Below are 26657 nucleotides of genomic sequence, written 5' to 3'. Positions count from 1 at the left end.
ACTACCATTGGTAAGCAAGATTCTATATTCTGTTTAAACTATCAAAATCGATTCTTAAAATTTTAGATGAAGCATACTTTCAATTTTATCACAGGTGTATGTAACGAGCCGATTAAGAACATCGCTGATTACCAGAAAGGAATCATTGATATTTCTCAATTGATTATATCTCCCGGTTCAAATCCACCAAGCAACATTGACGCCTATGGCTGGAAGGCACCTCAAAAGCCACAGGGACAAGCTTACCTGATTTATCGTCTATCGTCGGCAAATCCTGCCAAACCACCATTGTTAAACAAAATAGCCGTCGATGGAAACATAGCCGAGTATGACGTTTACGTCAAACCGATTGGTTCGACAACATTTGAACTTGTTGGTAAAAATTTGGGAACAAATCTTAATCAACAGCCGCATGTATTCGATAAAGGAGGAATCACAGAAGTGAAAATTGTACCTGTAGTCCCGAGAGACACAAATGATTACTACGGCGTGTTCCAGGTATTTGCAGCATGTGTAGAAAGTAAGTTGTAGGTCACTTCACTGATATTTGTCTGGTTTACCATTTTGCATTCAATTTGAAATTATCAGAAAGAGCTGACTGATTAGAAATGTACCTGTTTCATTTACAGAAGTTGGCCCTGGTAAAACTACTGTTACTTCGCCAACAGGACCAACAACTACTGCTCCAGCAACCACTGGACCTATAACTACTGGACCAGCAACCACTGGGCCAAAAACTACTGGACCTGCAACCACTGGACCAGCAACTACTGGACCAGCAACCACTGGGCCAGCAACCACTGGACCAGCAACTACTGGACCAGCAACCACAGGACCAGCAACCACTGGGCCAAAAACTACCGGACCAGCAACCACTGGACCAGCAACCACTGGACCAAAAACTACTGGACCAGCAACCACTGGACCTGCAACTACTGGACCAGCAACCACTGGGCCAGCAACCACTGGGCCAAAAACTACCGGACCAGCAACCACTGGACCGGCAACTACTGGACCACCAACTACCGGACCAGCAACCACTGGGACAACAGGTCTGAGTACCACGAAACCCCAGCCAGCACCTTCTGGACCAGCAACTACTGGACCAAAAACTACTGGACCAGCAACCACTGGACCAGCAACCACTGGACCGGCAACTACTGGACCAGTAACCACTGGACCAGCAACTACTGGACCAGCAACTACTGGACCGGCAACTACTGGACCAGCAACCACTGGACCAGCAACCACTGGACCGGCAACTACTGGACCAGTAACCACTGGACCAGCAACTACTGGACCGGCAACTACTGGACCAGCAACTACTGGACCAGTAACCACTGGACCAGCAACTACTGGACCAGCAACTACTGGACCGGCAACTACTGGACCAGCAACCACTGGACCGGCAACTACTGGACCAGCAACCACTGGACCAGCAACTACTGGACCAGCAACTACTGGACCGGCAACTACTGGACCAGCAACCACTGGACCGGCAACTACTGGACCAGCAACCACTGGACCGGCAACTACTGGACCGGCTACTACTGGACCAGCAACCACTGGACCAGCAACCACTGGGCCAAAAACTACTGGACCAGCAACCACTGGACCTGCAACTACTGGACCAGCAACCACTGGGCCAGCAACCACTGGGCCAAAAACTACCGGACCAGCAACCACTGGACCGGCAACTACTGGACCACCAACTACCGGACCAGCAACCACTGGGACAACAGGTCTGAGTACCACGAAACCCCAGCCAGCACCTTCTGGACCAGCAACTACTGGACCAAAAACTACTGGACCAGCAACCACTGGACCAGCAACCACTGGACCGGCAACTACTGGACCAGTAACCACTGGACCAGCAACTACTGGACCAGCAACTACTGGACCGGCAACTACTGGACCAGCAACCACTGGACCAGCAACCACTGGACCGGCAACTACTGGACCAGTAACCACTGGACCAGCAACTACTGGACCGGCAACTACTGGACCAGCAACTACTGGACCAGTAACCACTGGACCAGCAACTACTGGACCAGCAACTACTGGACCGGCAACTACTGGACCAGCAACCACTGGACCGGCAACTACTGGACCAGCAACCACTGGACCAGCAACTACTGGACCAGCAACTACTGGACCGGCAACTACTGGACCAGCAACCACTGGACCGGCAACTACTGGACCAGCAACCACTGGACCGGCAACTACTGGACCGGCTACTACTGGACCAGCAACCACTGGACCAGCAACTACTGGACCAGCAACCACTGGGCCAAAAACTACTGGACCAGCAACCACTGGACCAACAAGTCCAACAACTTGGCCATCAGGATCGCCTGGACAGACCACTACCATTGGTAAGCGAGATTCTATATTTTAATCAAACTATCAATATTATTTCTAAATCTAAAGATTAAGCGCAGTTTCAATTTTATCACAGGTGTATGTAACGAGCCGATTGAGAACATAGCTGATTACCAGAAAGGAATCATTGATATTTCTCAATTGATTATATCTCCCGGTTCAAATTCACCAAGCGATGTTGACGCTTATGGCTGGAAGGCACCTCAAAAGCCAAACGGGCAAGCTTACCTGATTTATCGTCTATCATCGGCAAATCCTGCCAAACCACCACTGTTAAACAAAATAGCCGTCGATGGAAACATAGCCGAGTATGACGTTTACGTCAAACCGATTGGTTCGACAACATTTGAACTTGTTGGTAAAAATTTGGGAACAAATCTTAATCAACAGCCGCATGTATTCGATAAAGGAGGAATCACAGAAGTGAAAATTGTACCTGTAGTCCCGAGAGACACAAATGATTACTACGGCGTGTTCCAGGTATTTGCAGCATGTGTAGAAAGTAAGTTGTAGGTCACTTCACTGATATTTGTCTGGTTTACCATTTCACATTCTATTTGAAACTACGTCAGAAAGAATTGACTCATAGTCATTAAAAACTACATGGTTTCACTTACAGAAGTTGGCCCTGGTAAAACAACTGTTACTTCGCCAACTAGTCCGAGTACCACCGGGCCTACTGGTCCAAAAACTACCGGACCAGCAACCACTGGACCGGCAACTACTGGACCAGCAACCACTGGGCCGGCAACCACTGGTCCAAAAACTACCGGACCAGCAACCACTGGACCCGCAACCACTGGGCCTACTAGTCGAACAACTACTGGACCAGCAACTACAGGACCCGCAACTACCGGACAAGCAACCACTGGACCACCAACTACCGGACCAGCAACCACTGGACCCGCAACCACTGGGCCTACTAGTCCAACAACTACTGGACCAGCAACTACTGGACCTGCAACTACCGGACCAGCAACGACTGGACCACCAACTACCGGACCAGCAACCACTGGTACAATGGGTCTAAGTACCACAAAACCCCAGCCAGCACCATCTGGGCCCACCTCTGAAGCAAAAACAACACAAACGACAAGCAGACCAACAACTACTGGGCCAATATCCCGACCAGGTAACAACACTATTTTGACTAGACTTCATAGTATAATGTAAATGTGTACAGGATTTTCATGCTAACTTAGGGTTGAATCAATTATTGAATTGATCATTGAATCTTTTTAAAGTATACATCATACAAATACTCATATCGCAACTGATAGAATTTTGACAGTTCAAATCATCGTAGGGACTGGATGACAAATTAACCACAAGAAGATTTATTCTGTATTCTGTTGAAACTGCTTTTCTGCTTTAACATTGCTTCTTCTAAAGTACAAGTTTCGATTACTTGAACTCATCCGATTCCCTATTTAAATGCTGTTGACTATATGCTGAATTCATATCATTTATTCTTGATACTTCAAACTTTCATTTATTTAAAAAAAAATTTATTTAATTCTAACCTCTGCTGCATTCAAGCTAATGGCATTTTGATACCTGCGTTACATTTTATCTAAATCTAATTTGATATAATCATCGTTACTAGTTTTACAAAATGATAAACATTTCTTAGCTTCTCAACCGTTCGATCAAATATATAAAAAAACCGAAATTACAACTACAACAGACGATTTCTCTTTCACGGATGTTTCGGACATTTGTTCTATCCATCTACAGGGATTAATGAATGGACAGTCAGTCTTTACATAGAACGTACATCGTTGTGCTTTATAGTTCTAGATAATCGTGTATATTTGGTTTTCTATACGAAAAATTACAAAAAATCAAGAGACTTTCAAATCGGCGACCAAAGTTCATACTTTAAACGGAATTGCTCGCCGGTGTCCCGAACAAGTTACAAACGATGGGCTTACCGAAAGCCGATCTTAAACAATCGTACTTGTTTAGAACGTACTTTTATACGCGATTGTGCTTGAATTTTGTAGTGATCAACATTAACGATTTATATATCATTTTTTCTTATTTCATTGCAGCGACAATGTTAAAAATAAAAATCACTAACACGAAAATTGGCGAGGATCACAAAAACCGAATGACATCAATCGACGCACACGGCAGACAAAACAATGCATAAAGATACTAGAATTCGTACCACATTCATTAGTACAAAATTGGCTTAATATTTATCAAAATATCACCTTTTTTAGGAAGTAAACATCAATAAATCTTATACCGATCATGTACCGACTGGTGTTGTATTTCATATCTATGAAACTAGTGGATATCAATGATACTAGTGGACTAACTAATGGAAATTCGTCTATTTTTCTGCAACGATGAATGTTGTCAAGGAATATTACAAGGCTTTTGGGCTACGATACCTTTTGGTATCATGAATATGAGATCTGGTGTATTTTGTCCAATAATTATTAGAAATTCTTATGAATGACAATGTCCAATACCATTCAAAAAATGTGTCATTTTTTAATGAAATTTAAATGTTCAATGATGAAATTATTCTAATTCAATAATGAAATTATTCTAATATTTGTTTCGTTACAGGGACACCCGGAACTCCAGGTAAGGTTTTTATATTTTTGAGTAAGTTCTACATATAGTAATTACTGTATCAACGGTATGCGGGAATATTTTCAAAACACCATCAAACTAAACCATCAAACTAATAACAAACAATGCAAATACATAATTGTCAGGATATCATCACAATAATGTTATTTTGAAATGTTTAGGAACAACATCTCCAAAAGTGACAACTACTATAGGAACACCTGGACATTCAACTACTGTAGGAACAACAGGAGTATCAACTACTGTAGGAACTCCATCAGCTTCAACTACTGTAGGAACACCAGGAGTTTCAACTACTGTAGGAACACCAGGCACAACTACTGTAGGAACACCAGGAGTTTCAACTACCATAGGAACACCAGGCACAACTACTGTAGGAACACCAGGAGTTTTAACTACTGTAGGAACACCAGGTACAACTACTGTAGGAACACCAGCAGCTTCAACTACTGTAGGAACACCAGGAGTTTCATCTACTGTAGGAACACCAGCAGCTTCAACTACTGTAGGAACACCAGCAGCTTCAACTACTGTAGGAACACCGGCAGCAACAACTACTGTTGGAACACCAGCAGTTTCAACTACTGTAGGAACACCAGGCACAACTACTGTAGGAACACCAGCAGCTTCAACTACTGCAGGAACACCAGAAGTTTCAACTACTGTAGGAACACCAGGTACAACTACTGTAGGAACACCAGGAGTTTCAACTACTATAGGAACACCAGGCACAACTACTGTAGGAACACCAGGTACAACTACTGTAGGAACACCAGGAGTTTCAACTACGATAGGAACACCAGGCACAACTACTGTAGGAACACCAGGAGTTTCAACTACTGTAGGAACACCAGGTACAACTACTGTAGGAACACCAGCAGCTTCAACTACTGTAGGAACACCAGGAGTTTCATCTACTGTAGGAACACCAGCAGCTTCAACTACTGTAGGAACACCAGCAGCTTCAACTACTGTAGGAACACCGGCAGCAACAACTACTGTTGGAACACCAGCAGTTTCAACTACTGTAGGAACACCAGGCACAACTACTGTAGGAACACCAGGAGTTTCATCTACTGTAGGAACACCAGCAGCTTCAACTACTGTAGGAACACCAGCAGCTTCAACTACTGTAGGAACACCGGCAGCAACAACTACTGTTGGAACACCAGCAGTTTCAACTACTGTAGGAACACCAGGCACAACTACTGTAGGAACACCAGCAGCTTCAACTACTGCAGGAACACCAGAAGTTTCAACTACTGTAGGAACACCAGGTACAACTACTGTAGGAACACCAGGAGTTTCAACTACTATAGGAACACCAGGCACAACTACTGTAGGAACACCAGGAGTTTCATCTACTGTAGGAACCCCAGCAGCTTCAACTACTGTAGGAACACCAGCAGCTTCAACTACTGTAGGAACACCAGGAGTTTCATCTACTGTAGGAACACCAGCAGCTTCAACTACTGTAGGAACACCAGCAGCTTCAACTACTGTAGGAACACCGGCAGCAACAACTACTGTTGGAACACCAGCAGTTTCAACTACTGTAGGAACACCAGGCACAACTACTGTAGGAACACCAGGAGTTTCAACTACTGTAGGAACTCCACGAGTTTCAACTACTGTAGGAACACCAGCAGCTTCAACTACTATAGGAACACCAGGCACAACTACTGTAGGAAGACCAGGAGTTTCAACTACTGTAGGAACACCAGGAGTTTCAACTACTGTAGGAACACCAGGCACAACTACTGTAGGAACACCAGGAGTTTCAACTACTGTAGGAACACCAGCAGCTTCAACTACTGTAGGAACACCAGCAGCTTCAACTACTGTAGGAACACCAGGCACAACTACTGTAGGAACACCAGGAGTTTCAACTACTGTAGGAACACCAGCAGCTTCAACTACTGTAGGAAAACCAGCAGCTTCAACTACGGTAGGAACACCAGGAGTTTCAACTACTGTAGGAACTCCAGCAGTTTCAACTACTGTAGGAACACCGGCAGCAACAACTACTGTTGGAACACCAGCAGTTTCAACTACTGTAGGAACACCAGGCACAACTACTGTAGGAACACCAGGAGTTTCAACTACTGTAGGAACACCAGCAGCTTCAACTACTGTAGGAACACCAGCAGCTTCAACTACTGTAGGAACACCAGCAGCTTCAACTTCTGTAGGAACACCGGCAGCAACAACTACTGTTGCAACACCAGCAGTTTCAACTACTGTAGGAACACCAGGCACAACTACTGTAGGAACACCAGGAGTTTCAACTACTATAGGAACACCAGGCACAACTACTGTAGGAACACCAGGTACAACTACTGTAGGAACACCAGGAGTTTCAACTACGATAGGAACACCAGGCACAACTACTGTAGGAACACCAGGAGTTTCAACTACTGTAGGAACACCAGGTACAACTACTGTAGGAACACCAGCAGCTTCAACTACTGTAGGAACACCAGGAGTTTCATCTACTGTAGGAACACCAGCAGCTTCAACTACTGTAGGAACACCAGCAGCTTTAACTTCTGTAGGAACACCGGCAGCAACAACTACTGTAGCAACACCAGCAGTTTCAACTACTGTAGGAACACCGGCAGCAACTACTGTAGGAACACCAGGAGTTTCAACTACCATAGGAACACCAGGCACAACTACTGTAGGAACACCAGGAGTTTCAACTACTGTAGGAACACCAGCAGCTTCAACTTCTGTAGGAACACCAGCAGCTTCAACTACTGTAGGAAAACCAGCAGCTTCAACTACTGTAGGAACACCAGGAGTTTCAACTACTGTAGGAACACCAGCAGCTTCAACTACTGTAGGAACACCAGCAGCTTCAACTACTGTAGGAACACCAGCAGCTTCAACTTCTGTAGGAACACCGGCAGCAACAACTACTGTTGCAACACCAGCAGTTTCAACTACTGTAGGAACACCAGGCACAACTACTGTAGGAACACCAGGAGTTTCAACTACTATAGGAACACCAGGCACAACTACTGTAGGAACACCAGGAGTTTCAACTACTGTAGGAACACCAGGTACAACTACTGTAGGAACACCAGCAGCTTCAACTACTGTAGGAACACCAGGAGTTTCATCTACTGTAGGAACACCAGCAGCTTCAACTACTGTAGGAACACCAGCAGCTTCAACTACTGTAGGAACACCGGCAGCAACAACTACTGTTGGAACACCAGCAGTTTCAACTACTGTAGGAACACCAGGCACAACTACTGTAGGAACACCAGGAGTTTCAACTACTATAGGAACACCAGGCACAACTACTGTAGGAACACCCGGAGTTTCAACTACTGTAGGAACACCAGCAGCTTCAACTTCTGTAGGAACACCAGCAGCTTCAACTACTGTAGGAAAACCAGCAGCTTCAACTACTGTAGGAACACCAGGAGTTTCAACTACTGTAGGAACACCAGCAGCTTCAACTACTGCAGGAACACCAGCAGTTTCTACTACTGTAGGATCACCAAGACCAACAACTACTGTAGGAACACCAGGAGTATCAACTCCTGTAGGAACACCAGGAGTTTCAACTACTGCAGGAACACCAGCAGCTTCAACTTCTGTAGGAACACCAGCAGCTTCAACTACTGTAGGAAAACCAGCAGCTTCAACTACTGTAGGAACACCAGGAGTTTCAACTCCTGTAGGAACACCAGCAGTTTCTACTACTGTAGGATCACCAAGACCAACAACTACTGTAGGAACACCAGGAGTATCAACTCCTGTAGGAACATCAGCAGTTTCAACTACTGTAGGAACACCAGGAGTTTCAACTACTGTAGGAACACCAGCAGCTTCAACTACTGTAGGAACACCAGCAGTATCAACTACTGTTGTAACAGGACCTACGCCTACTGTAGGAACAACAAAACCAGGTAATAGTTCATGGTATCTATAAATTCAGCACTCTTCACCTAGCACTTAATTATAATGAACACGACCCACAAACGTCTTATACATTCATTTGTATGACGCATGTTTTCCTTTGATTAAACGTGTGAATGCAAAATCGAATAAGTAAACCTTGGCTAACTACGGTTTTGTTAAACTCGCTTATAATGGAAAACACTTTACGATTAAGATATTGCTTTTAAAACAATTTATCTAGAATATAATCGAATATTATCACGATTACTAACAACTGCTGGAAAAGATCATTATGATACTCAGTTATTTGGTGTCAGGAATAATGTGAAAGCTACGTGGATAATTTTAAAATTTTAAAATTTTAAAAACAGTTATTCGAAGTTCAACCGTCAAAGAAAGATTACCAACTTCTTTTAAGCTAAGTAATTTAACTGTCAGTGGTAGTCTAAACATTGCAAATGAATTTGATTTTTTTTTTGTTAATATTGGAAATCAATTAGCAAATATGATCCCCGAGTCTGAGAAGCATATCAGCTCTTATCTAAGTCGTCCTAATATTGAAAACTTCTTCCTCTTTCCAACAAACTCGCTAGAAATTGATGAAATAGTAAATAAATCATCCGGTAATAAAGGTATTGGCATTGAAGGAATCTCTATGGAAATAGTTATAAGAATTATCGATGTGATTAGATATCCACTTACTCATATATTAAACAATAGCCTCCAATCTGGAGTTGTCCCTGCTGAACTGAAAAATGCTCGGGTGAATGCGATTCCTTTGACAATTTTCGCACTAGTCTTATCTATTTTACCATAGAAAATCTCGTTCATAAACGTGTAGTCGCTTTTTGTGATAAATTGGAAATTATTTATCATAACCAATTTGGATTCAGAAAAAAATATTCAACATCAATAGCATTAACTCGCATATCTGATGAGATAGTAGCGAATATTGATAAAAGAAAAACACCGATTGGAATATTTTTGAATTTGTCTAAAGCTTTCAATACAGTAGATCACCGTATTCTTTTGGAAGAACTTAATTATCATGGTATCAAAGGCAGGGCACTCAGTTGGTTTCAAAATTATTCAGATGGTCGCAAACACATAGTTCAGATCAACGATATCAAATCTACCGCTTTGAATATTAATATCGGAGTACCTCAGGGTTCTATGTTAGGTCCATTGCTATTTATGTTATATATTAGTGACTAAACTCGTGCATCTTGTGGTCTAAAGTTAATCTTATTTGCTGATGACACGAATGCTTTTCACAGTGATCATCTCATCATCGATCGCCTAGTAGATACAATCAATACTGAACATTCGAAACTTGTTGCTACAACTACATCGTGTTAAACACAAGTTGTCTTCTAATCCTTTACGTACATTGTATCTGTCTTTAATAGATCTATATTGTAACATTATTTGGGGAAGAACTTCTGATTATAAACTGCATCCATTAATAATCCTACAAAAACGTGCTGTCCGTTTGATCAGGAAATCCCATAATTTAGAACACACTGATCCGATTTTCGCTCTAAAGATTAATAATATTAACAAACTCCAACTAGCAATTTTTGTACATTAATTCGTCAATTCAAAACTACCCGAAACCTTTAACAACTATTGGACCTTCAATTACCAAGTCAGCCTACACGAATAATATGTTTAAACTAAGAGTGCTTAATTTTAGAACTTCAACTAGAAAATCTTCCGTTAAAATATCTGTTTCCCTATTATGGAATACTCTCTCAGAATCAATTCGATCATTACAAAGTAAACCTGCCATCAAGCGTTACTGATATCAAATCGTTATACAATACTCCGTCAATTCTATTCTGTACAAACCGTTAATGATGTTCGTAATGTGTAAACATTTTTCCGTTTCTATCGTCTGTTTCTTACTCTCGTGCGGGATGTGTGAGTGTGGGGAATGTAGTGTGGATGCTTCCGGGTGATACGGCCTAGATAGACTCAGTCTATCCGTTTCAGTCTCTCCGTATAGCCCCATTATCCTGTTTCATTTTTCTTCGTTAACTCATATTTGCAATATCGTCAAATAATGTGAAATTTTAATGAAAATAGATTTCAATTTCAATAATTTTAGGATTTGCAGTGCAAGTTTTCCTTTTCATTATTGCGCCCATCCACCGACTTGCTGCGAACATAATCTCCCTGTGTCATGATTTTCAAAATGTTCATCATCTTCACTTTTTTAAAGACGAAGAATATTAAATAAATGAAGAAATCCCACACTTCGAATTTGAAATTATACTATCAAATTTATTATTACGAAACCACAACGTTTCGGCTGTTGACTAACAGCCATCATCAGGTGGAATGATGATGTCTGTTAGTCAACAGCCGAAACGTTGTGGTTTCGTAATAATAAATTTGATAGTATAATTTCAAATTCGAAGTGTTGGATTTCTTCATTTATCTACAGTTTACACGGATTATAGTGTTTATTCGACAACTAACGAAGAATATTGTTTAGAAAATATTATTCCTTTCGAAATGACAACATTTTGCATGTAATTGATGTGTAAGAGTTACTTTTTGAACTTACCTAAGCAACTAACAGCTATATATCCAACAGGAGGTGTAAGCGAATTTACAGTCACAACAGCTCCCACAACAGTTACCTATTCACGTGAGTTGTCTGTTGAACCGTTTGATGTCATTGGTGATACATTCGTAAATTCCAACTATAATTGAAATTGCTTGTGCAACATTCATTTTGTATAGCATGTTCAAAGAAATGCATCTGCAATGGATGCAAATGTCTGAGCGACGCTACATATGATGAGCTCTGCAAGTACTGTAAATGCCCCAGTGGTTTGAAAAGCGTTGAATATAATAACAGAACCTACTGCCAGAGCATTACAGAAACCAGTTGTATTAGTAAGTCAAATGTATTGCCCGCTTCCTGCTTATTGTTTCTGTCAGTTCAACGTTAGATACATTTCATGATCAGTTCCGGACCGATGTGAAACATTCAACGTAAATCAAGATGTAAAATTCAAAACATTCTGAAGACTATTATAGTAACGCAGACATTTCGTGGCCTAGTGACAAACCACTTGCCTGATGTTCTATATATTTCTTCTCTTCCAATGGTCGTGAGACTTGAGCTGGGATAATTTTCTATTTAAGTGATCTAACAGATGAACAAGAAACGCTATGCATAAGATACCTCATCTGCATAAAGGCCTATTAAGAAGGAGATAGCTGATATTTAAGCACTTCGTTCAGTTCAGCGGTGAAATTTCTTAATGGGATGGTTCTAGACTATACACAATTTCCTGCACTTGCCAGATCACCTAGCACTGTTCTCTCATTTTAGTAGGTGAATCATGGAATTTCATATTGAGATTTCCAATGATATTTGCCAATTCTGATCGTACGTACTGCCAAGTCGTACGTTTAACACGCATGGCACCGGGAACGGCAGAGGCATCGTTAAGATAGTTTTTGCAAACAGGGAAACCGCTTCTTCAAACTAAACATTGTATTTTTTATGAGCGTTTCGGTGTTTTTCCCCTGAAAAATGTGTTGGACTTGAGATTTTGATTTAAAAGATATTTAGAAAGCTTCTAATCCTGAATGGAATAAAGAAAAATTCGATTGCAAGTATTCGATTTGTCGCAATAGTTTATACAAATATATGTAGTAGATTTTATCCCATAATCGATTCTGACATATTAAACCAAGTTACCATATCCCTAACTGTAGGCTCCCCGAGACCAACAACTGCCATAGTCACCCAGAAACCAACCACTAACGCAGAAGCATCGGTACCAACAGCCGGACCAAAAACAACTACAGTAGTACCAGAACAAACAACCATCGTAGGAACACCAGGCACAACAACTCCTTATTTCATTGCACCCGAGACTCCCCCTGAAATCACTGTGTCCACGACAAGTGTCACTACCGGGATAACCCGTGAACTAATAACGACTGCAGCAACACCAGGCACAACGACTGTAAGAACACCAGGTGCAACAACTGTAGGAACGCCAGGTACAACTACTGTAGCAACACCAGGTACAACTACTGTAGCAACACCAGGTACAAATACTACACCTATTGTGGCACCACAAACTCCACCTGAATTCACAGAATCGACGACTACAACAACAATTGTAGGAACACCAGGTACAACTACTGTAGGAACACCAGGTATAACTACTGTAGGAACACCTGGTACAACTACTGTAGGAACACCAGGTATAACTACACCTATTGTGGCACCACAAACTCCACCTGAATTCACAGAATCGACGACTACAACAACAATTGTAAGAACACCAGGTATAACTACTGTAGGAACACCTGCACAAACAACTACTGTAGCACCACCAGGTACAACTACTGTAGCAACACCAGGTACAACTACTGTAGCAACGCCAGGTACAACTACTGTAGCAACACCAGGTACAAATACTACACCTATTGTGGCACCACAAACTCCACCTGAATTCACAGAATCGACGACTACAACAACAATTGTAGGAACACCAGGTACAACTACTGTAGCAACACCAGGTACAACTACTGTAGCAACACCAGGTACAAATACTACACCTATTGTGGCACCACAAACTCCACCTGAATTCACAGAATCGACGACTACAACAACAATTGTAGGAACACCAGGTACAACTACTGTAGCAACACCAGGTACAACTACTGTAGCAACGCCAGGTACAACTACTGTAGCAACACCAGGTACAACTACTGTAGGAACACCAGGTACAACTACTGTAGCAACACCAGGTACAAATACTACACCTATTGTGGCACCACAAACTCCACCTGAATTCACAGGAACCACAACTACTGTAGCACCACCAGGAACAACTACTGTAGGAACACCAGGTACAACTACTGTAGCAACACCAGGTACAACTACTGTAGCAACGCCAGGTACAACTACTGTAGCAACACCAGGTACAACTACTGTAGCAACACCAGGTACAAATACTACACCTATTGTGGCACCACAAACTCCACCTGAATTCACAGGATCCACAACTACAACAACTACTGTAGCACCACCAGGAACAACTACTGTAGGAACACCAGGTACAACTACTGTAGCAACACCAGGTACAACTATTGTAGCACCACCAGGTACAACTACTGTAGCACCACCAGGTACAACTACTGTAGCACCACCAGGTACAACTACTACACCTAGTGTGGCACCACAAACTCCACCTGGATTCACAGTATCCACAACTACAACAACAATTGTAGGAACACCAGGTACAACTACTGTAGGAACACCAGGTACAACTACTACAACACCTATTGTGGCACCACAAACTCCACCTGAATTCACAGAATCGACGACTACAACAACAATTGTAGGAACACCAGGTACAACTACCGTAGAAACACCAGGTATAACTACTGTAGCACCACCAGGTACAACTACTACACCTAGTGTGGCACCACAAACTCCACCTGGATTCACAGGATCCACAACTACAACAACAATTGTAGGAACACCAGGTACAACTACTGTAGGAACACCAGGTACAACTACTGTAGGAACACCAGGTACAACTACTACAACACCTAGTGTGGCACCACAAACTCCACCTGAATTCACAGGATCCACAACTACAACAACTACCGTAGCAACACTGGGTACAACTACTGTAGGAACACCAAGTACAACTACCGTAGAAACACCAGGCACAACTATTGTAGAAATACCAGGCACAACTACTGTAGGAACACCAGGTACAACTACCGTAACAACACTGGGTACAACTACTGTAGCAACACCAGGTACAACTACTGTAGCAACACCAGGTACAACTACTGTAGCAACACCGGGTACAACTATTGTAACAACACCCGGTAATTTTGCAATATCTCATTTTGTTTTATTCATATGTGATGATCTCGAATAGACGTGTGTGTAACTAGATTTACTTTTGAGATAATGTTCTGTTCGTTTTCCTGATAGAAACATCCACGATTACACCATCAACTACGAATACTACTCCTACGAAACCGACAAAACCAGCTGCAACAACCACGCAAACGACGACTAAAATAACGACAAGCCCCGAGCTTTGTATACCAACAACTTTCGATTCTGTCTCGACTAATTTTCAAATAAATGACCCAAAAGATGGCTACAAGTCACTAAAAAGCGTAGGGGGGTTGTGGTCACCACCAACAAACAAGAAAACAGGTGATATCACCTACGAAATCAAATCTGCCACAAAAGTACAACTGAGATGGATTTCATTTAAACCTCAATCGGTGGCCAAAGTTCAACTGCTCACTAGCAAAGACGGAAGCAAGTACAAAAGGGAACACAAATGGAAACAATTCAATGGAAGCATCGTGTACTCTTTCGGATCGGATGTTAACGAACCATTCATAAGGATTTCGATCGTTGGAAAGAAGAAAACACAACCAATAATATCTGATGTTGTAATCAATGCATGCATCGGTATTCAACCTACTGAAAGTACCCGCGCACCAACAACAACTGTAGGAACACTAAAACCTAGTACTACCACCAGTACACCAGGAACAACAACAGTTATAGGGACACTAGGAACAACAACTACTTTGGCCACACCAGCACCAACAGCTACTGTAGGGACAACAACTACTGTAGGTAGGCAAAAATCTCCCGATTCTGGTACCCGAAACAATATCTAACATCTTTCACTTCACTTCAGCAGCAATTCTACATCAACCTTGTCAATTCATTGACATTCGAATAATGTATTTTCTCTTTGCCTCTGCGTAATTAAAAATGTGTTCTCTTCCAAAACTGTTAGTTTTCGCAAAAGCTGCTATGGTTTTACAAAATTATGATTCAAATCTCTAAACACCTGTTTACAAGATCAGGCGAGTAATCTGTTTCAAAATTATTTAACAGGGGGTGTTAGCGAATTCGCAGTTACAACAACTTCTACAACAGTTACCTATGGACGTGAGTTGTTTGCTGCACCGTTTAATGACATCGCTCAGGGACGTGTACATTTCATCAATTGTTAAAGTTTCCTGTGTTATATTCATTTTGTATAGAATGTAAAACTTTTTGCATTTGCACCGGATGCAAATGCTTGGGTGACGTCACGTATAACGAGCTCTGCAGGTTCTGTAAATGCCCAAATGGTTTTGAAGGTTTTGAGTTTAACGGTAGAACTTATTGCCAAAACACTACCGAACCCAGTTGTGTTAGTAAGTCAAAAATGTAATGTCCGCTTCGTATTATATCGCTTTCGCCAGTTCAAAGTCAGATAGATGCGTTTGTGTATTATCCGTTTCGGACTCGGCAGTGGCTGTTTGTTGGTTGATAAATACCATCTTTAAAATATATATATATATATATATATATATATATATATATATATATATATATATATATATATATATATATATATATATATATATATATATATATATATATATATATATATATATATATATATATATATATATATATATATATATATATATATATATATATATATATATATATATATATATATATATATATATATATATATATATATATATATATATATATATATATATATATATATATATTATAATGCATTCTTCGTCGATGTATTGTTAATGCTTACAACACAATCATTTCATAAACTTTCAGCTATTCTTTATTGCAGCATTGTAGAATTGTAGGATAAATCACACGTTACCTACGTCTTCTTGCTACTCGGGCTGGTCTTACAGTGTCCTGTAAAATACTTCGTCTGTTCGTTCGATTTTCTCTCGTTATCCATTAAAACTGTTTGTGTCGATTTATATTCAACGGTTTGGTCAATCGTTCTGAATTCGTCCTTTTGTACAGCGGTATGCTGTGGTAAACCCGTTTCAATAATATGCAGTTACACACATTTAGGATGTATTTTTTTCCGATGTAAGATACGTTTAGTTGTAACGTATTGAATCTGACAGACAGAATTTATACATGTCTTCGACTCTTCCGTACCAGTGGGGCCAGTTTTATAGAATTGTTTTATATGCCTTTACCGAGGAGCTAACCCGATCGAAAATGAATGAAGTTTGCCTGCGGTTTAAAGGTAAAATCAGTCTATTAAATGGCCCTTTGTTTTTGAATAAGAAAAGGTTTCATCGACGTATCAACAAACAGAATTGCGATTCGGCTTCTCGCATAATCGTCAAAGCACCAAACGCCTTGCCTACACTAGACACTTCAAACCGACTCCATCTTTATACATAGATCGATTCTAGTTTAAGCAAGGCTGTACATTCGCTGAACATCAAGTCAATAAGACAGTTGTATTTGAAATGATTATTTTGATTACTTTCTAACGTTGTTTTTCATATCTTACCTTTCTGCGATATAGGTTCCACGGCGCCAATCACGACCACTTCACCACCACGTAAGTAAAATTGTACTAATAACAGGGATGGCTTTAAAGGAGAGTAGAAAATAACTCAAATTCATCCATTACATCAAAATCAATTCAGACTATAGTCACCGTCTATAATGAGGCGTGTATAAAAATCCCACAATATGACGATTCAACAAATAAAATCGTCTTCTTTTAGACTACAGGTCAACAGATTTAGGTTGTCGAATCTTCGTATTCGGGGATCATTATACCACCGAATATAACATTTACTTAAATAACAAAGATGGCACTGTAAACTCTTCAAAACTCGGCCGTCGTCATCAACCCAACGTATTTTCCATCACCAACTTGCAATATGGTCAATTCTCACAACTCGCGAGTGGGTCGCAGTAGAGTCTCATATATCACTCGAAGCTTAACCTTTACAGAGATAACTTACTCACTCACCATGCGAACACATTATCACTACATCATAAATATGCAATTTTTCAGCAAAGAAATGTCAAAAAGAAGACATTATCGAAGTGATGGGATCTAATCCCGAAACTGAAATAAGTGATAATGCATTTACATCAAGCATCGCAAACAGCAATCCAGCACAATCTAAAACCGGAAAAGGCACGAGTTGGGTTGTGCCGGTTACGGCGAATAACCCATACATAGAAGTCGAAATTCAATCGAATGGCGTGTCCCCGAATCCTTTACTGGAGAAAATCAAATTCGACGGGAACGTTGATACGGGAACCGTTTATATCATGAAGCCAAATACGAATGAGTACGAAGTATGGGCCGAGTTTAGTAATGTAGCGAACAGCACAGTAGTCGGTAAAGAGACCGAGGTTAAAATGATCAAAGTGGTTCCAAAAACGACAGTTCAGAAAGATGTGCCCAACTTCAAACTAAATTGGATGGTTTACATATGTCCAGGAAGTAAGTTGAAAATTACTCTCAAGCGTTTGTTCACAAAACACTTTACTTAAACATTAATGTATGTATTTCATCACTAGAAATAAAGGCGCAAAGTTAAAACCTATATCGAATATGATGGCGCGATCTTTAAGATGAAGTTAAACGTATTAAGTAACGACAACATTTTCTGCGAATAGATATGATAAATTGATTGACATACTTTACATGCTTTCACAGAACCTACATCAGGCTCAACAGTTTTACAGAGTACCCCGACCTCACCGCCTCTAACACCCACACCATCTGTATCATCTACCCTTACATATTCGACTAGACAAACAACTGGACCTCTGACTGGACCGTCGACTGAACGAACAGGACCAACAACTACCGTAGGAACCCCTGGGCCACAAACTACTATAGGGACGGGACCAGCAACTACTATTGTAGTGAGACCAACAACTGTAGGAACAGGACCAACGACATCTGTTGGAACCCCAACGACTGGTTCATCGATTAGGCCATCCTCTGGAACACCGAGTAGCCCACCATCTGGAACACCGACTGGTAAACCCTCGGGAACACCGACTGGTCCACCCTCTGGAACACCGACTGGCCCTCCCTCTGGAACACCGACTGGCCCATCATCTAGAACGCCGACTGGCCCACCTTCTGGAACACCTACTGGTCCACCTTCTGGAACACCGACTGGTCCACCCTCTGGAACACCGACAAATCCACCATCTGGAACACCGACTAGTCCACCCTCTGGAACACCGACAAGTCCACCTTCTAGAACACCGACTGGTCCACCTTCTGGAACACCGACAAGTCCACCTTCTAGAACACCGACTGGTCCACCCTCTGGAACACCGACTGGTCCACCCTCTGGGACACCGACAAGTCCACCTTCTAGAACACCGACTGGTCCACCCTCTGGAACACCGACTGGTCCACCATCTGGAACACCGACTGTTCCTCCCTCTGGAACACCAACTGGTCCACCCTCTGGAACACCTACTGGTCCACCTTCTGGAACACCTACTGGCCCTCCCTCTGGAACACCTACTGGCCCTCCCTCTGGAACACCTACTGGTCCTCCCTCTGGAACACCGACTGGTCCTCCATCTGGAACACCGACTGGTCCACCCTCTGGAACACCTACTGGTCCTCCCTCTGGGACACCAACTGGTCCACCCTCTGGAACACCAACTGGTCCACCTTCTGGAACACCTACTGGCCCTCCCTCTGGAACACCGACTGGCCCACCGTCTGGGACACCGACTGGTCCACCCTCTGGAACACCGACTGGTCCACCATCTGGAACACCGACTGGTCCACCCTCTGGAACACCGACTGGTCCACCCTCAGGAACACCGACTGGTCCACCATCTGGAACACCGACTGGTCCACCATCTGGAACACCGACTGGTCCACCCTCTGGAACACCGACTGGTCCACCCTCTGGAACACCGACTGGTCCACCCTCTGGAACACCGACTGGCCCTCCCTCTGGAACACCGACTGGTCCACCCTCTGGGACACCGACTGGGCCTCCATCTGGAACACCGACTGGTCCACCTTCTGGAACACCGACTGGGCCTCCATCTGGAACACCGACTGGTCCACCTTCTGGAACACCAACTGGTCCACCCTCTGGGACACCGACTGGGCCTCCATCTGGAACACCGACTGGTCCACCCTCTGGAACACCGACTGGTCCACCCTCTGGAACACCGACTGGCCCTCCCTCTGGAACACCGACTGGTCCACCCTCTGGGACACCGACTGGGCCTCCATCTGGAACACCGACTGGTCCACCTTCTGGAACACCGACTGGTCCACCCTCTGGAACACCGACTGGTCCACCCTCTGGGACACCGACTGTGCCTCCATCTGGAACACCGACTGGTCCACCTTCTGGAACACCGACTGGTCCACCCTCTGGAACACCGACTGGTCCACCCTCTGGAACACCGACTGGTCCACCCTCTGGAACACCTACTGGTCCTCCCTCTGAAACACCGACTGGTCCTCCATCTGGAACACCGACTGGTCCACCCTCTGGAACACCGACTGGTCCACCCTCTGGAACACCGACTGGTCCACCCTCTGGTACACCGACTGGCCCACCATCTGGAACACCTACTGGTCCTCCCTCTGGAACACCGACTGGCCCACCCTCTGGAACACCGACTGGCCCTCCCTCTGGAACACCGACTGGTCCACCATCTGGAACACCGACTGGTCCACCATCTGAAACACCGACTGGTCCACCCTCTGGAACACCTACTGGCCCTCCCTCTGGAACACCGACTGGTCCACCATCTGGAACACCGACTGGTCCACCATCTGAAACACCGACTGGTCCACCCTCTGGAACACCGACTGGTCCACCTTCTGGAACACCGACTGGTCCGCCATCTGGAACACCGACTGGTCCACCATCTGGAACACCGACTGGTCCACCTTCTGGAACACCGACTGGTCCACCTTCTGGAACACCTACTGGCCCTCCCTCTGGAACACCGACGGGTCCACCTTCTGGGACACCGACTGGGCCTCCCTCTGGAACACCGACTGGTCCACCTTCTGGAACACCGACTGGTCCACCTTCTGGAACACCGACTGGTCCACCTTCTGGAACACCGACTGGTCCACCCTCTGGGACACCGACTGGTCCACCATCTGGAACACCGACTGGTCCACCTTCTGGAACACCGACTGGTCCACCTTCTGGGACACCGACTGGTCCACCATCTGGAACACCGACTGGTCCACCATCTGGAACACCGACTGGTCCACCTTCTGGAACACCGACTGGCCGACATCCAACCAGGCCACACACTGAGACTACCGCCCATCCGACTAAAAAACCAATTACCAGCCCTATTACTGTGATGTCAACTGTTTCACCTACGAGCCAACGAAAAACGTCAGAATTAACCACTGTCATGCCGACTAGTCCACCAATAACGGGAACACCTACACGACCTCAAACAAAACCTCCTACTGGCCCTTCAACAGGACCTCCTACTGGCCCCACAACAGGACCTCCTACTGGACCTACAACAGGACCTCCTACTGGACCTACAACAGGACCTCCTACTGGACCTACAACAGGACCTCCTACTGGCCCTACAACTGGACCTCCTACTGGCCCTACAACAGGACCTCCTACTGGCCCTACAACAGGACCTCCTACTGGACCTACAACAGGACCTCCTACTGGCCCTACAACAGGACCTCCTACTGGACCTACAACAGGACCTCCTACTGGACCTACAACAGGACCTCCTACTGGCCCTACAACAGGACCTCCTACTGGCCCTACAACAGGACCTCCTACTGGACCTACAACAGGACCTGCCACTGGACCTACAACAGGACCTCCTACTGGACCTACAACAGGACCTCCTACTGGCCCTACAACAGGACCTCCTACTGGCCCTACAACGGGACCTCCTACTGGACCTACAACAGGACCTCCTACTGGCCCTACAACAGGACCTCCTACTGGCCCTACAACAGGACCTCCTACTGGCCCTACAACTGGACCTCCTACTGGCCCCACAACTGGACCTCCTACTGGCCCCACAACTGGACCTCCTACTGGCCCTACAACAAGACCTCCTACTGGACCTACTACAAGACCTCCTACTGGACCTACAACAGGACCTCCTACTGGACCTACAACAGGACCTCCTACTGGCCCTACAACAGGACCTCCTACTGGACCTACAACAGGACCTGCCACTGGACCTACAACAGGACCTCCTACTGGCCCCACAACTGGACCTGCCACTGGACCTACAACAGGACCTCCTACTGGACCTACAACAGGACCTCCTACTGGACCTACAACAGGACCTCCTACTGGCCCCACAACAGGACCTCCTACTGGACCTACAACAGGACCTCCTACTGGACCTACAACAGGACCTGCCACTGGACCTACAACAGGACCTCCTACTAGCCCCACAACTGGACCTGCCACTGGACCTACAACAGGACCTCCTACTGGACCTACAACAGGACCTCCTACTGGACCTACAACAGGACCTCCTACTGGCCCCACAACAGGACCTCCTACTGGACCTACAACAGGACCTCCTACTGGCCCTACAACAGGACCTCCTACTGGACCTACAACAGGACCTCCTACTGGACCTACAACAGGACCTCCTACTGGACCTACAACAGGACCTCCTACTGGCCCTACAACAGGACCTCCTACTGGACCTACAACAGGACCTCCTACTGGCCCTACAACAGGACCTCCTACTGGACCTACAACAGGACCTCCTACTGGACCTACAACAGGACCTCCTACTGGCCCTACAACAGGACCTCCTACTGGCCCTACAACAGGACCTCCTACTGGCCCTACAACGGGACCTCCTACTGGACCTACAACAGGACCTCCTACTGGCCCTACAACAGGACCTCCTACTGGCCCTACAACAGGACCTCCTACTGGCCCTACAACTGGACCTCCTACTGGCCCCACAACTAGACCTCCTACTGGCCCCACAACTGGACCTCCTACTGGCCCTACAACAAGACCTCCTACCGGTAAGCCTTGTATCTTGTTATCGATGCATGGTTACTTTTTCAACGTGCATGATATTAACGATGGAAGCATGTTTTTCATTATTATTGGTATTTAATAATTTTTGATCGATGGTGCATGTATCAATTCTTAAGACTTAGCCGCGTTACATGACCCGTCTGTTGTTTTCAACTCAAACTGTTGTTTGCATATTTTTGCAACAGAGTTTTTCCTAATTTAGCCCCAAGCATGTGTTTGTACAATCATTTGAATGAAGTCAGGTTGAGGCATGTTTCGGTTGGTCGATATTGTTCTTCGTTTTGATTAGATTACACACTTAGAACATTCTGGAATACCGTCCGTAGTTCAATGCTAGGCCGCGTGGTAGCGCAATAGTTATTCGCGCTTCAATCCAATATGTTTCGCCGAAGCTATAAACGAGAACGCTTTCTTCCGTCGAGACCTGCCTCAATCAGTAAATCTATTCTCGATAACGATTGCAAATTCGAATACTAAAATCGCACGAATGACGATGTAAAATGAAGCATGACATTAGAAAAAGAATGAACTATTTTCACTTTGGTGATGACACTGTTACAGATGTATTTGAAATGGAAGATTAGATTCGCGGGTAGCTGGGGTAGAAGAAACGAACCACTTCCCTGCAATCTCTCCTATCTCATTGCTTTTGATAACTGCACGCTTGGCTCGGATCTCGCAAGGACAGTGAATTTACTCAGAATTCTACACGAATTCCGGGGTAGTCAAAACAGGGATGGGTCGTCATCGTTATGAATGGGAGTAGCAACGTTTTTAGATATATTCTCGTGAAGCGCAATCAGGTCCTTAGCGAGCGCTGTCTACTGTCACAATATTGCATTTAAGGATTTACGCACTGAAAACTGAAAAGTAAAACTTGTTGTTAATTTTGATTTTCAAGCACAAACTTCAACGGCTCCACCAATGCAAACAACGACGGAACTGATTACAGGCTCACCAACACCATGTAAATATGATTTAAGACACAGCATCAATTTGAATCGAGATTGAATTAAAAATCATACTTTAATCTATTCATTTTTTCAAGCAATAACTCAAACGGCTTCTACACCTCCAGCAACAACAACGAAGGAACTGATTTCAGGCTCACCAACACCATGTAAATACAACTTAAGACATTGCTATACAAATTTCAGCGTGAATTCGAATCGAAATTGAATTAAAAATCATACTTTAATCTAATCATTTTTTCAAGCAATAACTCAAACGGCTTCTACACCTCCAGCAACAACAACGAAGGAACTCATTACAGGCTCACCAACACCATGTAAATACAACTTAAAACATTGCTACAAATTCCAGCATCAATTTGAATCTAAATTGAATTAAAAATCAAACTTTAATCTAATCATTTTTTTCAAGCAATAACTCCATCGACTTCTACACCTCCAGCAACAACAACGAAGGAACTGATTTCAGGCTCACCAACACCATGTAAATACAACTTAAGACATTGCTACAAATTTCAGCGTGAATTCGAATCGAAATTGAATTAAAAATCATATCTTAATCCTTTCATTTTTTCAAGCAATAACTCCATCGACTTCTACACCTCCAGCAACAACAACGACGGAACTGATTTCAGGCTCACCAACACCATGTAAATACAACTTAAGACATTGCTACAAATTCCAGCACCAATTTGAATCTAAATTGAATTAAAAATCATACTTTAATCTAATCATTTTTTTCAAGCAATAACTCAAACGGCTTCTACACCTCCAGCAACAACAACGAAGGAACTGATTTCAGGCTCACCAACACCATGTAAATACAACTTAAGACATTGCTACAAATTTCAGCGTGAATTCGAATCGAAATTGAATTAAAAATCATACTTTAATCTATTCATTTTTTCAAGCAATAACTCCATCGACTTCTACACCTCCAGCAACAACAACGAAGGAACTGATTACAGGCTCACCAACACCATGTAAATACAACTTAAGACATTGCTACAAATTCCAGCATCAATTTAAATTGAATTAAAAATCATACTTTAATCTAATCATTTTTTTCAAGCAATAACTCCATCGACTTCTACACCTCCAGCAACAACAACGAAGGAACTGATTTCAGGCTCACCAACACCATGTAAATACAACTTAAGACATTGCTACAAATTTCAGCGTGAATTCGAATCGAAATTGAATTAAAAATCATACTCAATCTCTTCATTTTTTCAAGCAATTACTCCATCGACTTCTACACCTCCAGCAACAACAACGAAGGAACTGATTACAGGCTCACCAACACCATGTAAATACAACTTAAGACATTGCTATACAAATTCCAGCACCAACTTGAATCGAAATTGAATTAAAAATCATATTTTAATCTATTCATTTTTTCAAGCAATAACTCAAACGGCTTCTACACCTCCAGCAACAACAACGAAGGAACTCATTACAGGCTCACCAACACCATGTAAATACAACCTAAGACATTGCTATACAAATTCCAGCACCAACTTGAATCGAAATTGAATTAAAAATCATATTTTAATCTATTCATTTTTTCAAGCAATAACTCAAACGGCTTCTACACCTCCAGCAACAACAACGAAGGAACTGATTACAGGCTCACCAACACCATGTAAATACAACCTAAGCAAAAAACAATCTTCTAAGGGATAATTGAAAGCATGAATTCCATTTCTAATAAGATAAAGTTTTTACTCTGGACACGGTTGCTACCAAAACATTTTCTCATCAAAATTGTACGGGTTCTCCTACAACTTTGGTAACAACTGCTGTTAAACAAGTCACAATTTGACTCCACTTTGAAATCAAAATGATCCTTCAATTCAGTCGCGCAACTAATCAATAAATAACATGATTTGTTATCTATTTATCTACAGCTATCGTTCGGACTACAACGGTTGTTGTCACAACAACAGAACGAGGTGAGTTAAAATAGACACGAAAGAAGCGTTGAATAATGTCGAAAATTAGAGGATTTTATAAACAATTTTACAAGGACAAGAACAACCGTTTAATATGCAGTCGAAATAGTCCCATAAAGCAAACCGCGTCGAATAGAGTATTTGCAATATAGAAACAACCCCGCTTATCAGAAAGAAAACCTTGTCTAAAAAATCTTCTTTTACTTCCAAGTGTTGTTTTTTTCTCATTCCGGAAATTTCACAAATATTTTGCCAGAAAACGCCTCTCTCGAGCTTCGAATCTAAACGATCAGGACTATTTGAGAACCGCCGGTATCAATTCCGACCCCCTTCAGTGACACCTCTGTTGAAATGATTTCAGTTTGCAACGCGTTGTGTTCTTGTACACCTGCTTGTGATGGAAGTCCGGGTGACTGTACACCGATCGCTGGCTGTGACGCTGCCTGCAAGTGCGCCGACACGACAGCAACCAGAGTCAATAACCGATGCGCCAAAACACCGGTATGCACGACCACTGTGCCACCAGTAACGACAACTCCCGTACCAACCACAACTCAATGTAAGTATTTATCTATTTATTTATTTATTTCCTGAATAATTCACATCAATAAATAAATACCATAAATACCAAACAAAATGACAATAGATGATTAATTTGATTCACACAAACATATATAAACTGATGTACAATAACAGCAGGGCAACCAGAGAAAAGCAGAGCTTGTAAGATCAGGCACCCCAAAAGGAACAAATAGAGATGAAATACGCGCGCTACAAACACACACGTATAGCACGTATCATTCCTGATTGCATCCCGTGTACGAGACCCATCACCCTGCCAAAAATGTGTTGGATCTAGAGACGGGTCCAGTCAAATTCCCTGAGTAATGCTCGGCAGAGGGACAGTGCGGGTGCGTTGATCCTCCTCCAGAAT

General features: G+C 43.3%; 2 protein-coding genes across 2 annotated transcripts in view; both read left to right on the top strand.

Annotated features, from left to right (window-relative positions):
- LOC141911611 (uncharacterized) overlaps nt 1-26657 on the top strand; it is a 58989-nt gene that overhangs the window by 7902 nt on the left and 24430 nt on the right. Inside the window, exons 4-19 of the mRNA XM_074802599.1 lie at nt 4966-4983; nt 17289-17324; nt 17790-18227; nt 23699-23764; nt 23846-23917; nt 24014-24085; nt 24181-24252; nt 24347-24418; nt 24514-24585; nt 24680-24751; nt 24841-24912; nt 25006-25077; nt 25174-25245; nt 25342-25413; nt 25679-25723; nt 26085-26282. Coding sequence (XP_074658700.1) covers nt 4966-4983; nt 17289-17324; nt 17790-18227; nt 23699-23764; nt 23846-23917; nt 24014-24085; nt 24181-24252; nt 24347-24418; nt 24514-24585; nt 24680-24751; nt 24841-24912; nt 25006-25077; nt 25174-25245; nt 25342-25413; nt 25679-25723; nt 26085-26282 — 1521 coding nt within the window. The remainder of the gene's footprint in view (nt 1-4965; nt 4984-17288; nt 17325-17789; nt 18228-23698; nt 23765-23845; nt 23918-24013; nt 24086-24180; nt 24253-24346; nt 24419-24513; nt 24586-24679; nt 24752-24840; nt 24913-25005; nt 25078-25173; nt 25246-25341; nt 25414-25678; nt 25724-26084; nt 26283-26657) is intronic.
- Nucleotides 67-2895, top strand: LOC141912162 (uncharacterized). The gene is made up of 3 exons (XM_074803377.1): nt 67-520; nt 630-2375; nt 2459-2895. The coding sequence occupies exons 1-3, from the start codon at nt 67-69 to the stop codon at nt 2893-2895; spliced, it is 2637 nt and encodes an 878-aa protein (XP_074659478.1).

The sequence above is a fragment of the Tubulanus polymorphus genome, chromosome 10 (genome assembly GCF_964204645.1).
Source record: "Tubulanus polymorphus chromosome 10, tnTubPoly1.2, whole genome shotgun sequence".
Lineage (NCBI taxonomy): Eukaryota > Metazoa > Nemertea > Palaeonemertea > Tubulaniformes > Tubulanidae > Tubulanus > Tubulanus polymorphus.
Note: the sequence above shows the minus strand (reverse complement) of the source record. Positions and strands in the feature narration are given on the sequence as shown.

Excerpts from the sequence above, each read along its gene's own strand:
- LOC141912162 (XM_074803377.1), top strand. The coding sequence starts at position 67 with ATGAAGCATACTTTCAATTTTATCACAGGTGTATGTAACGAGCCGATT. Across the intron at positions 521-629 it reads ATTTGCAGCATGTGTAGAAA|AAGTTGGCCCTGGTAAAACT; the intron begins GTAAGTTGTAGG and ends TTTCATTTACAG. Across the intron at positions 2,376-2,458 it reads TGGACAGACCACTACCATTG|GTGTATGTAACGAGCCGATT; the intron begins GTAAGCGAGATT and ends ATTTTATCACAG.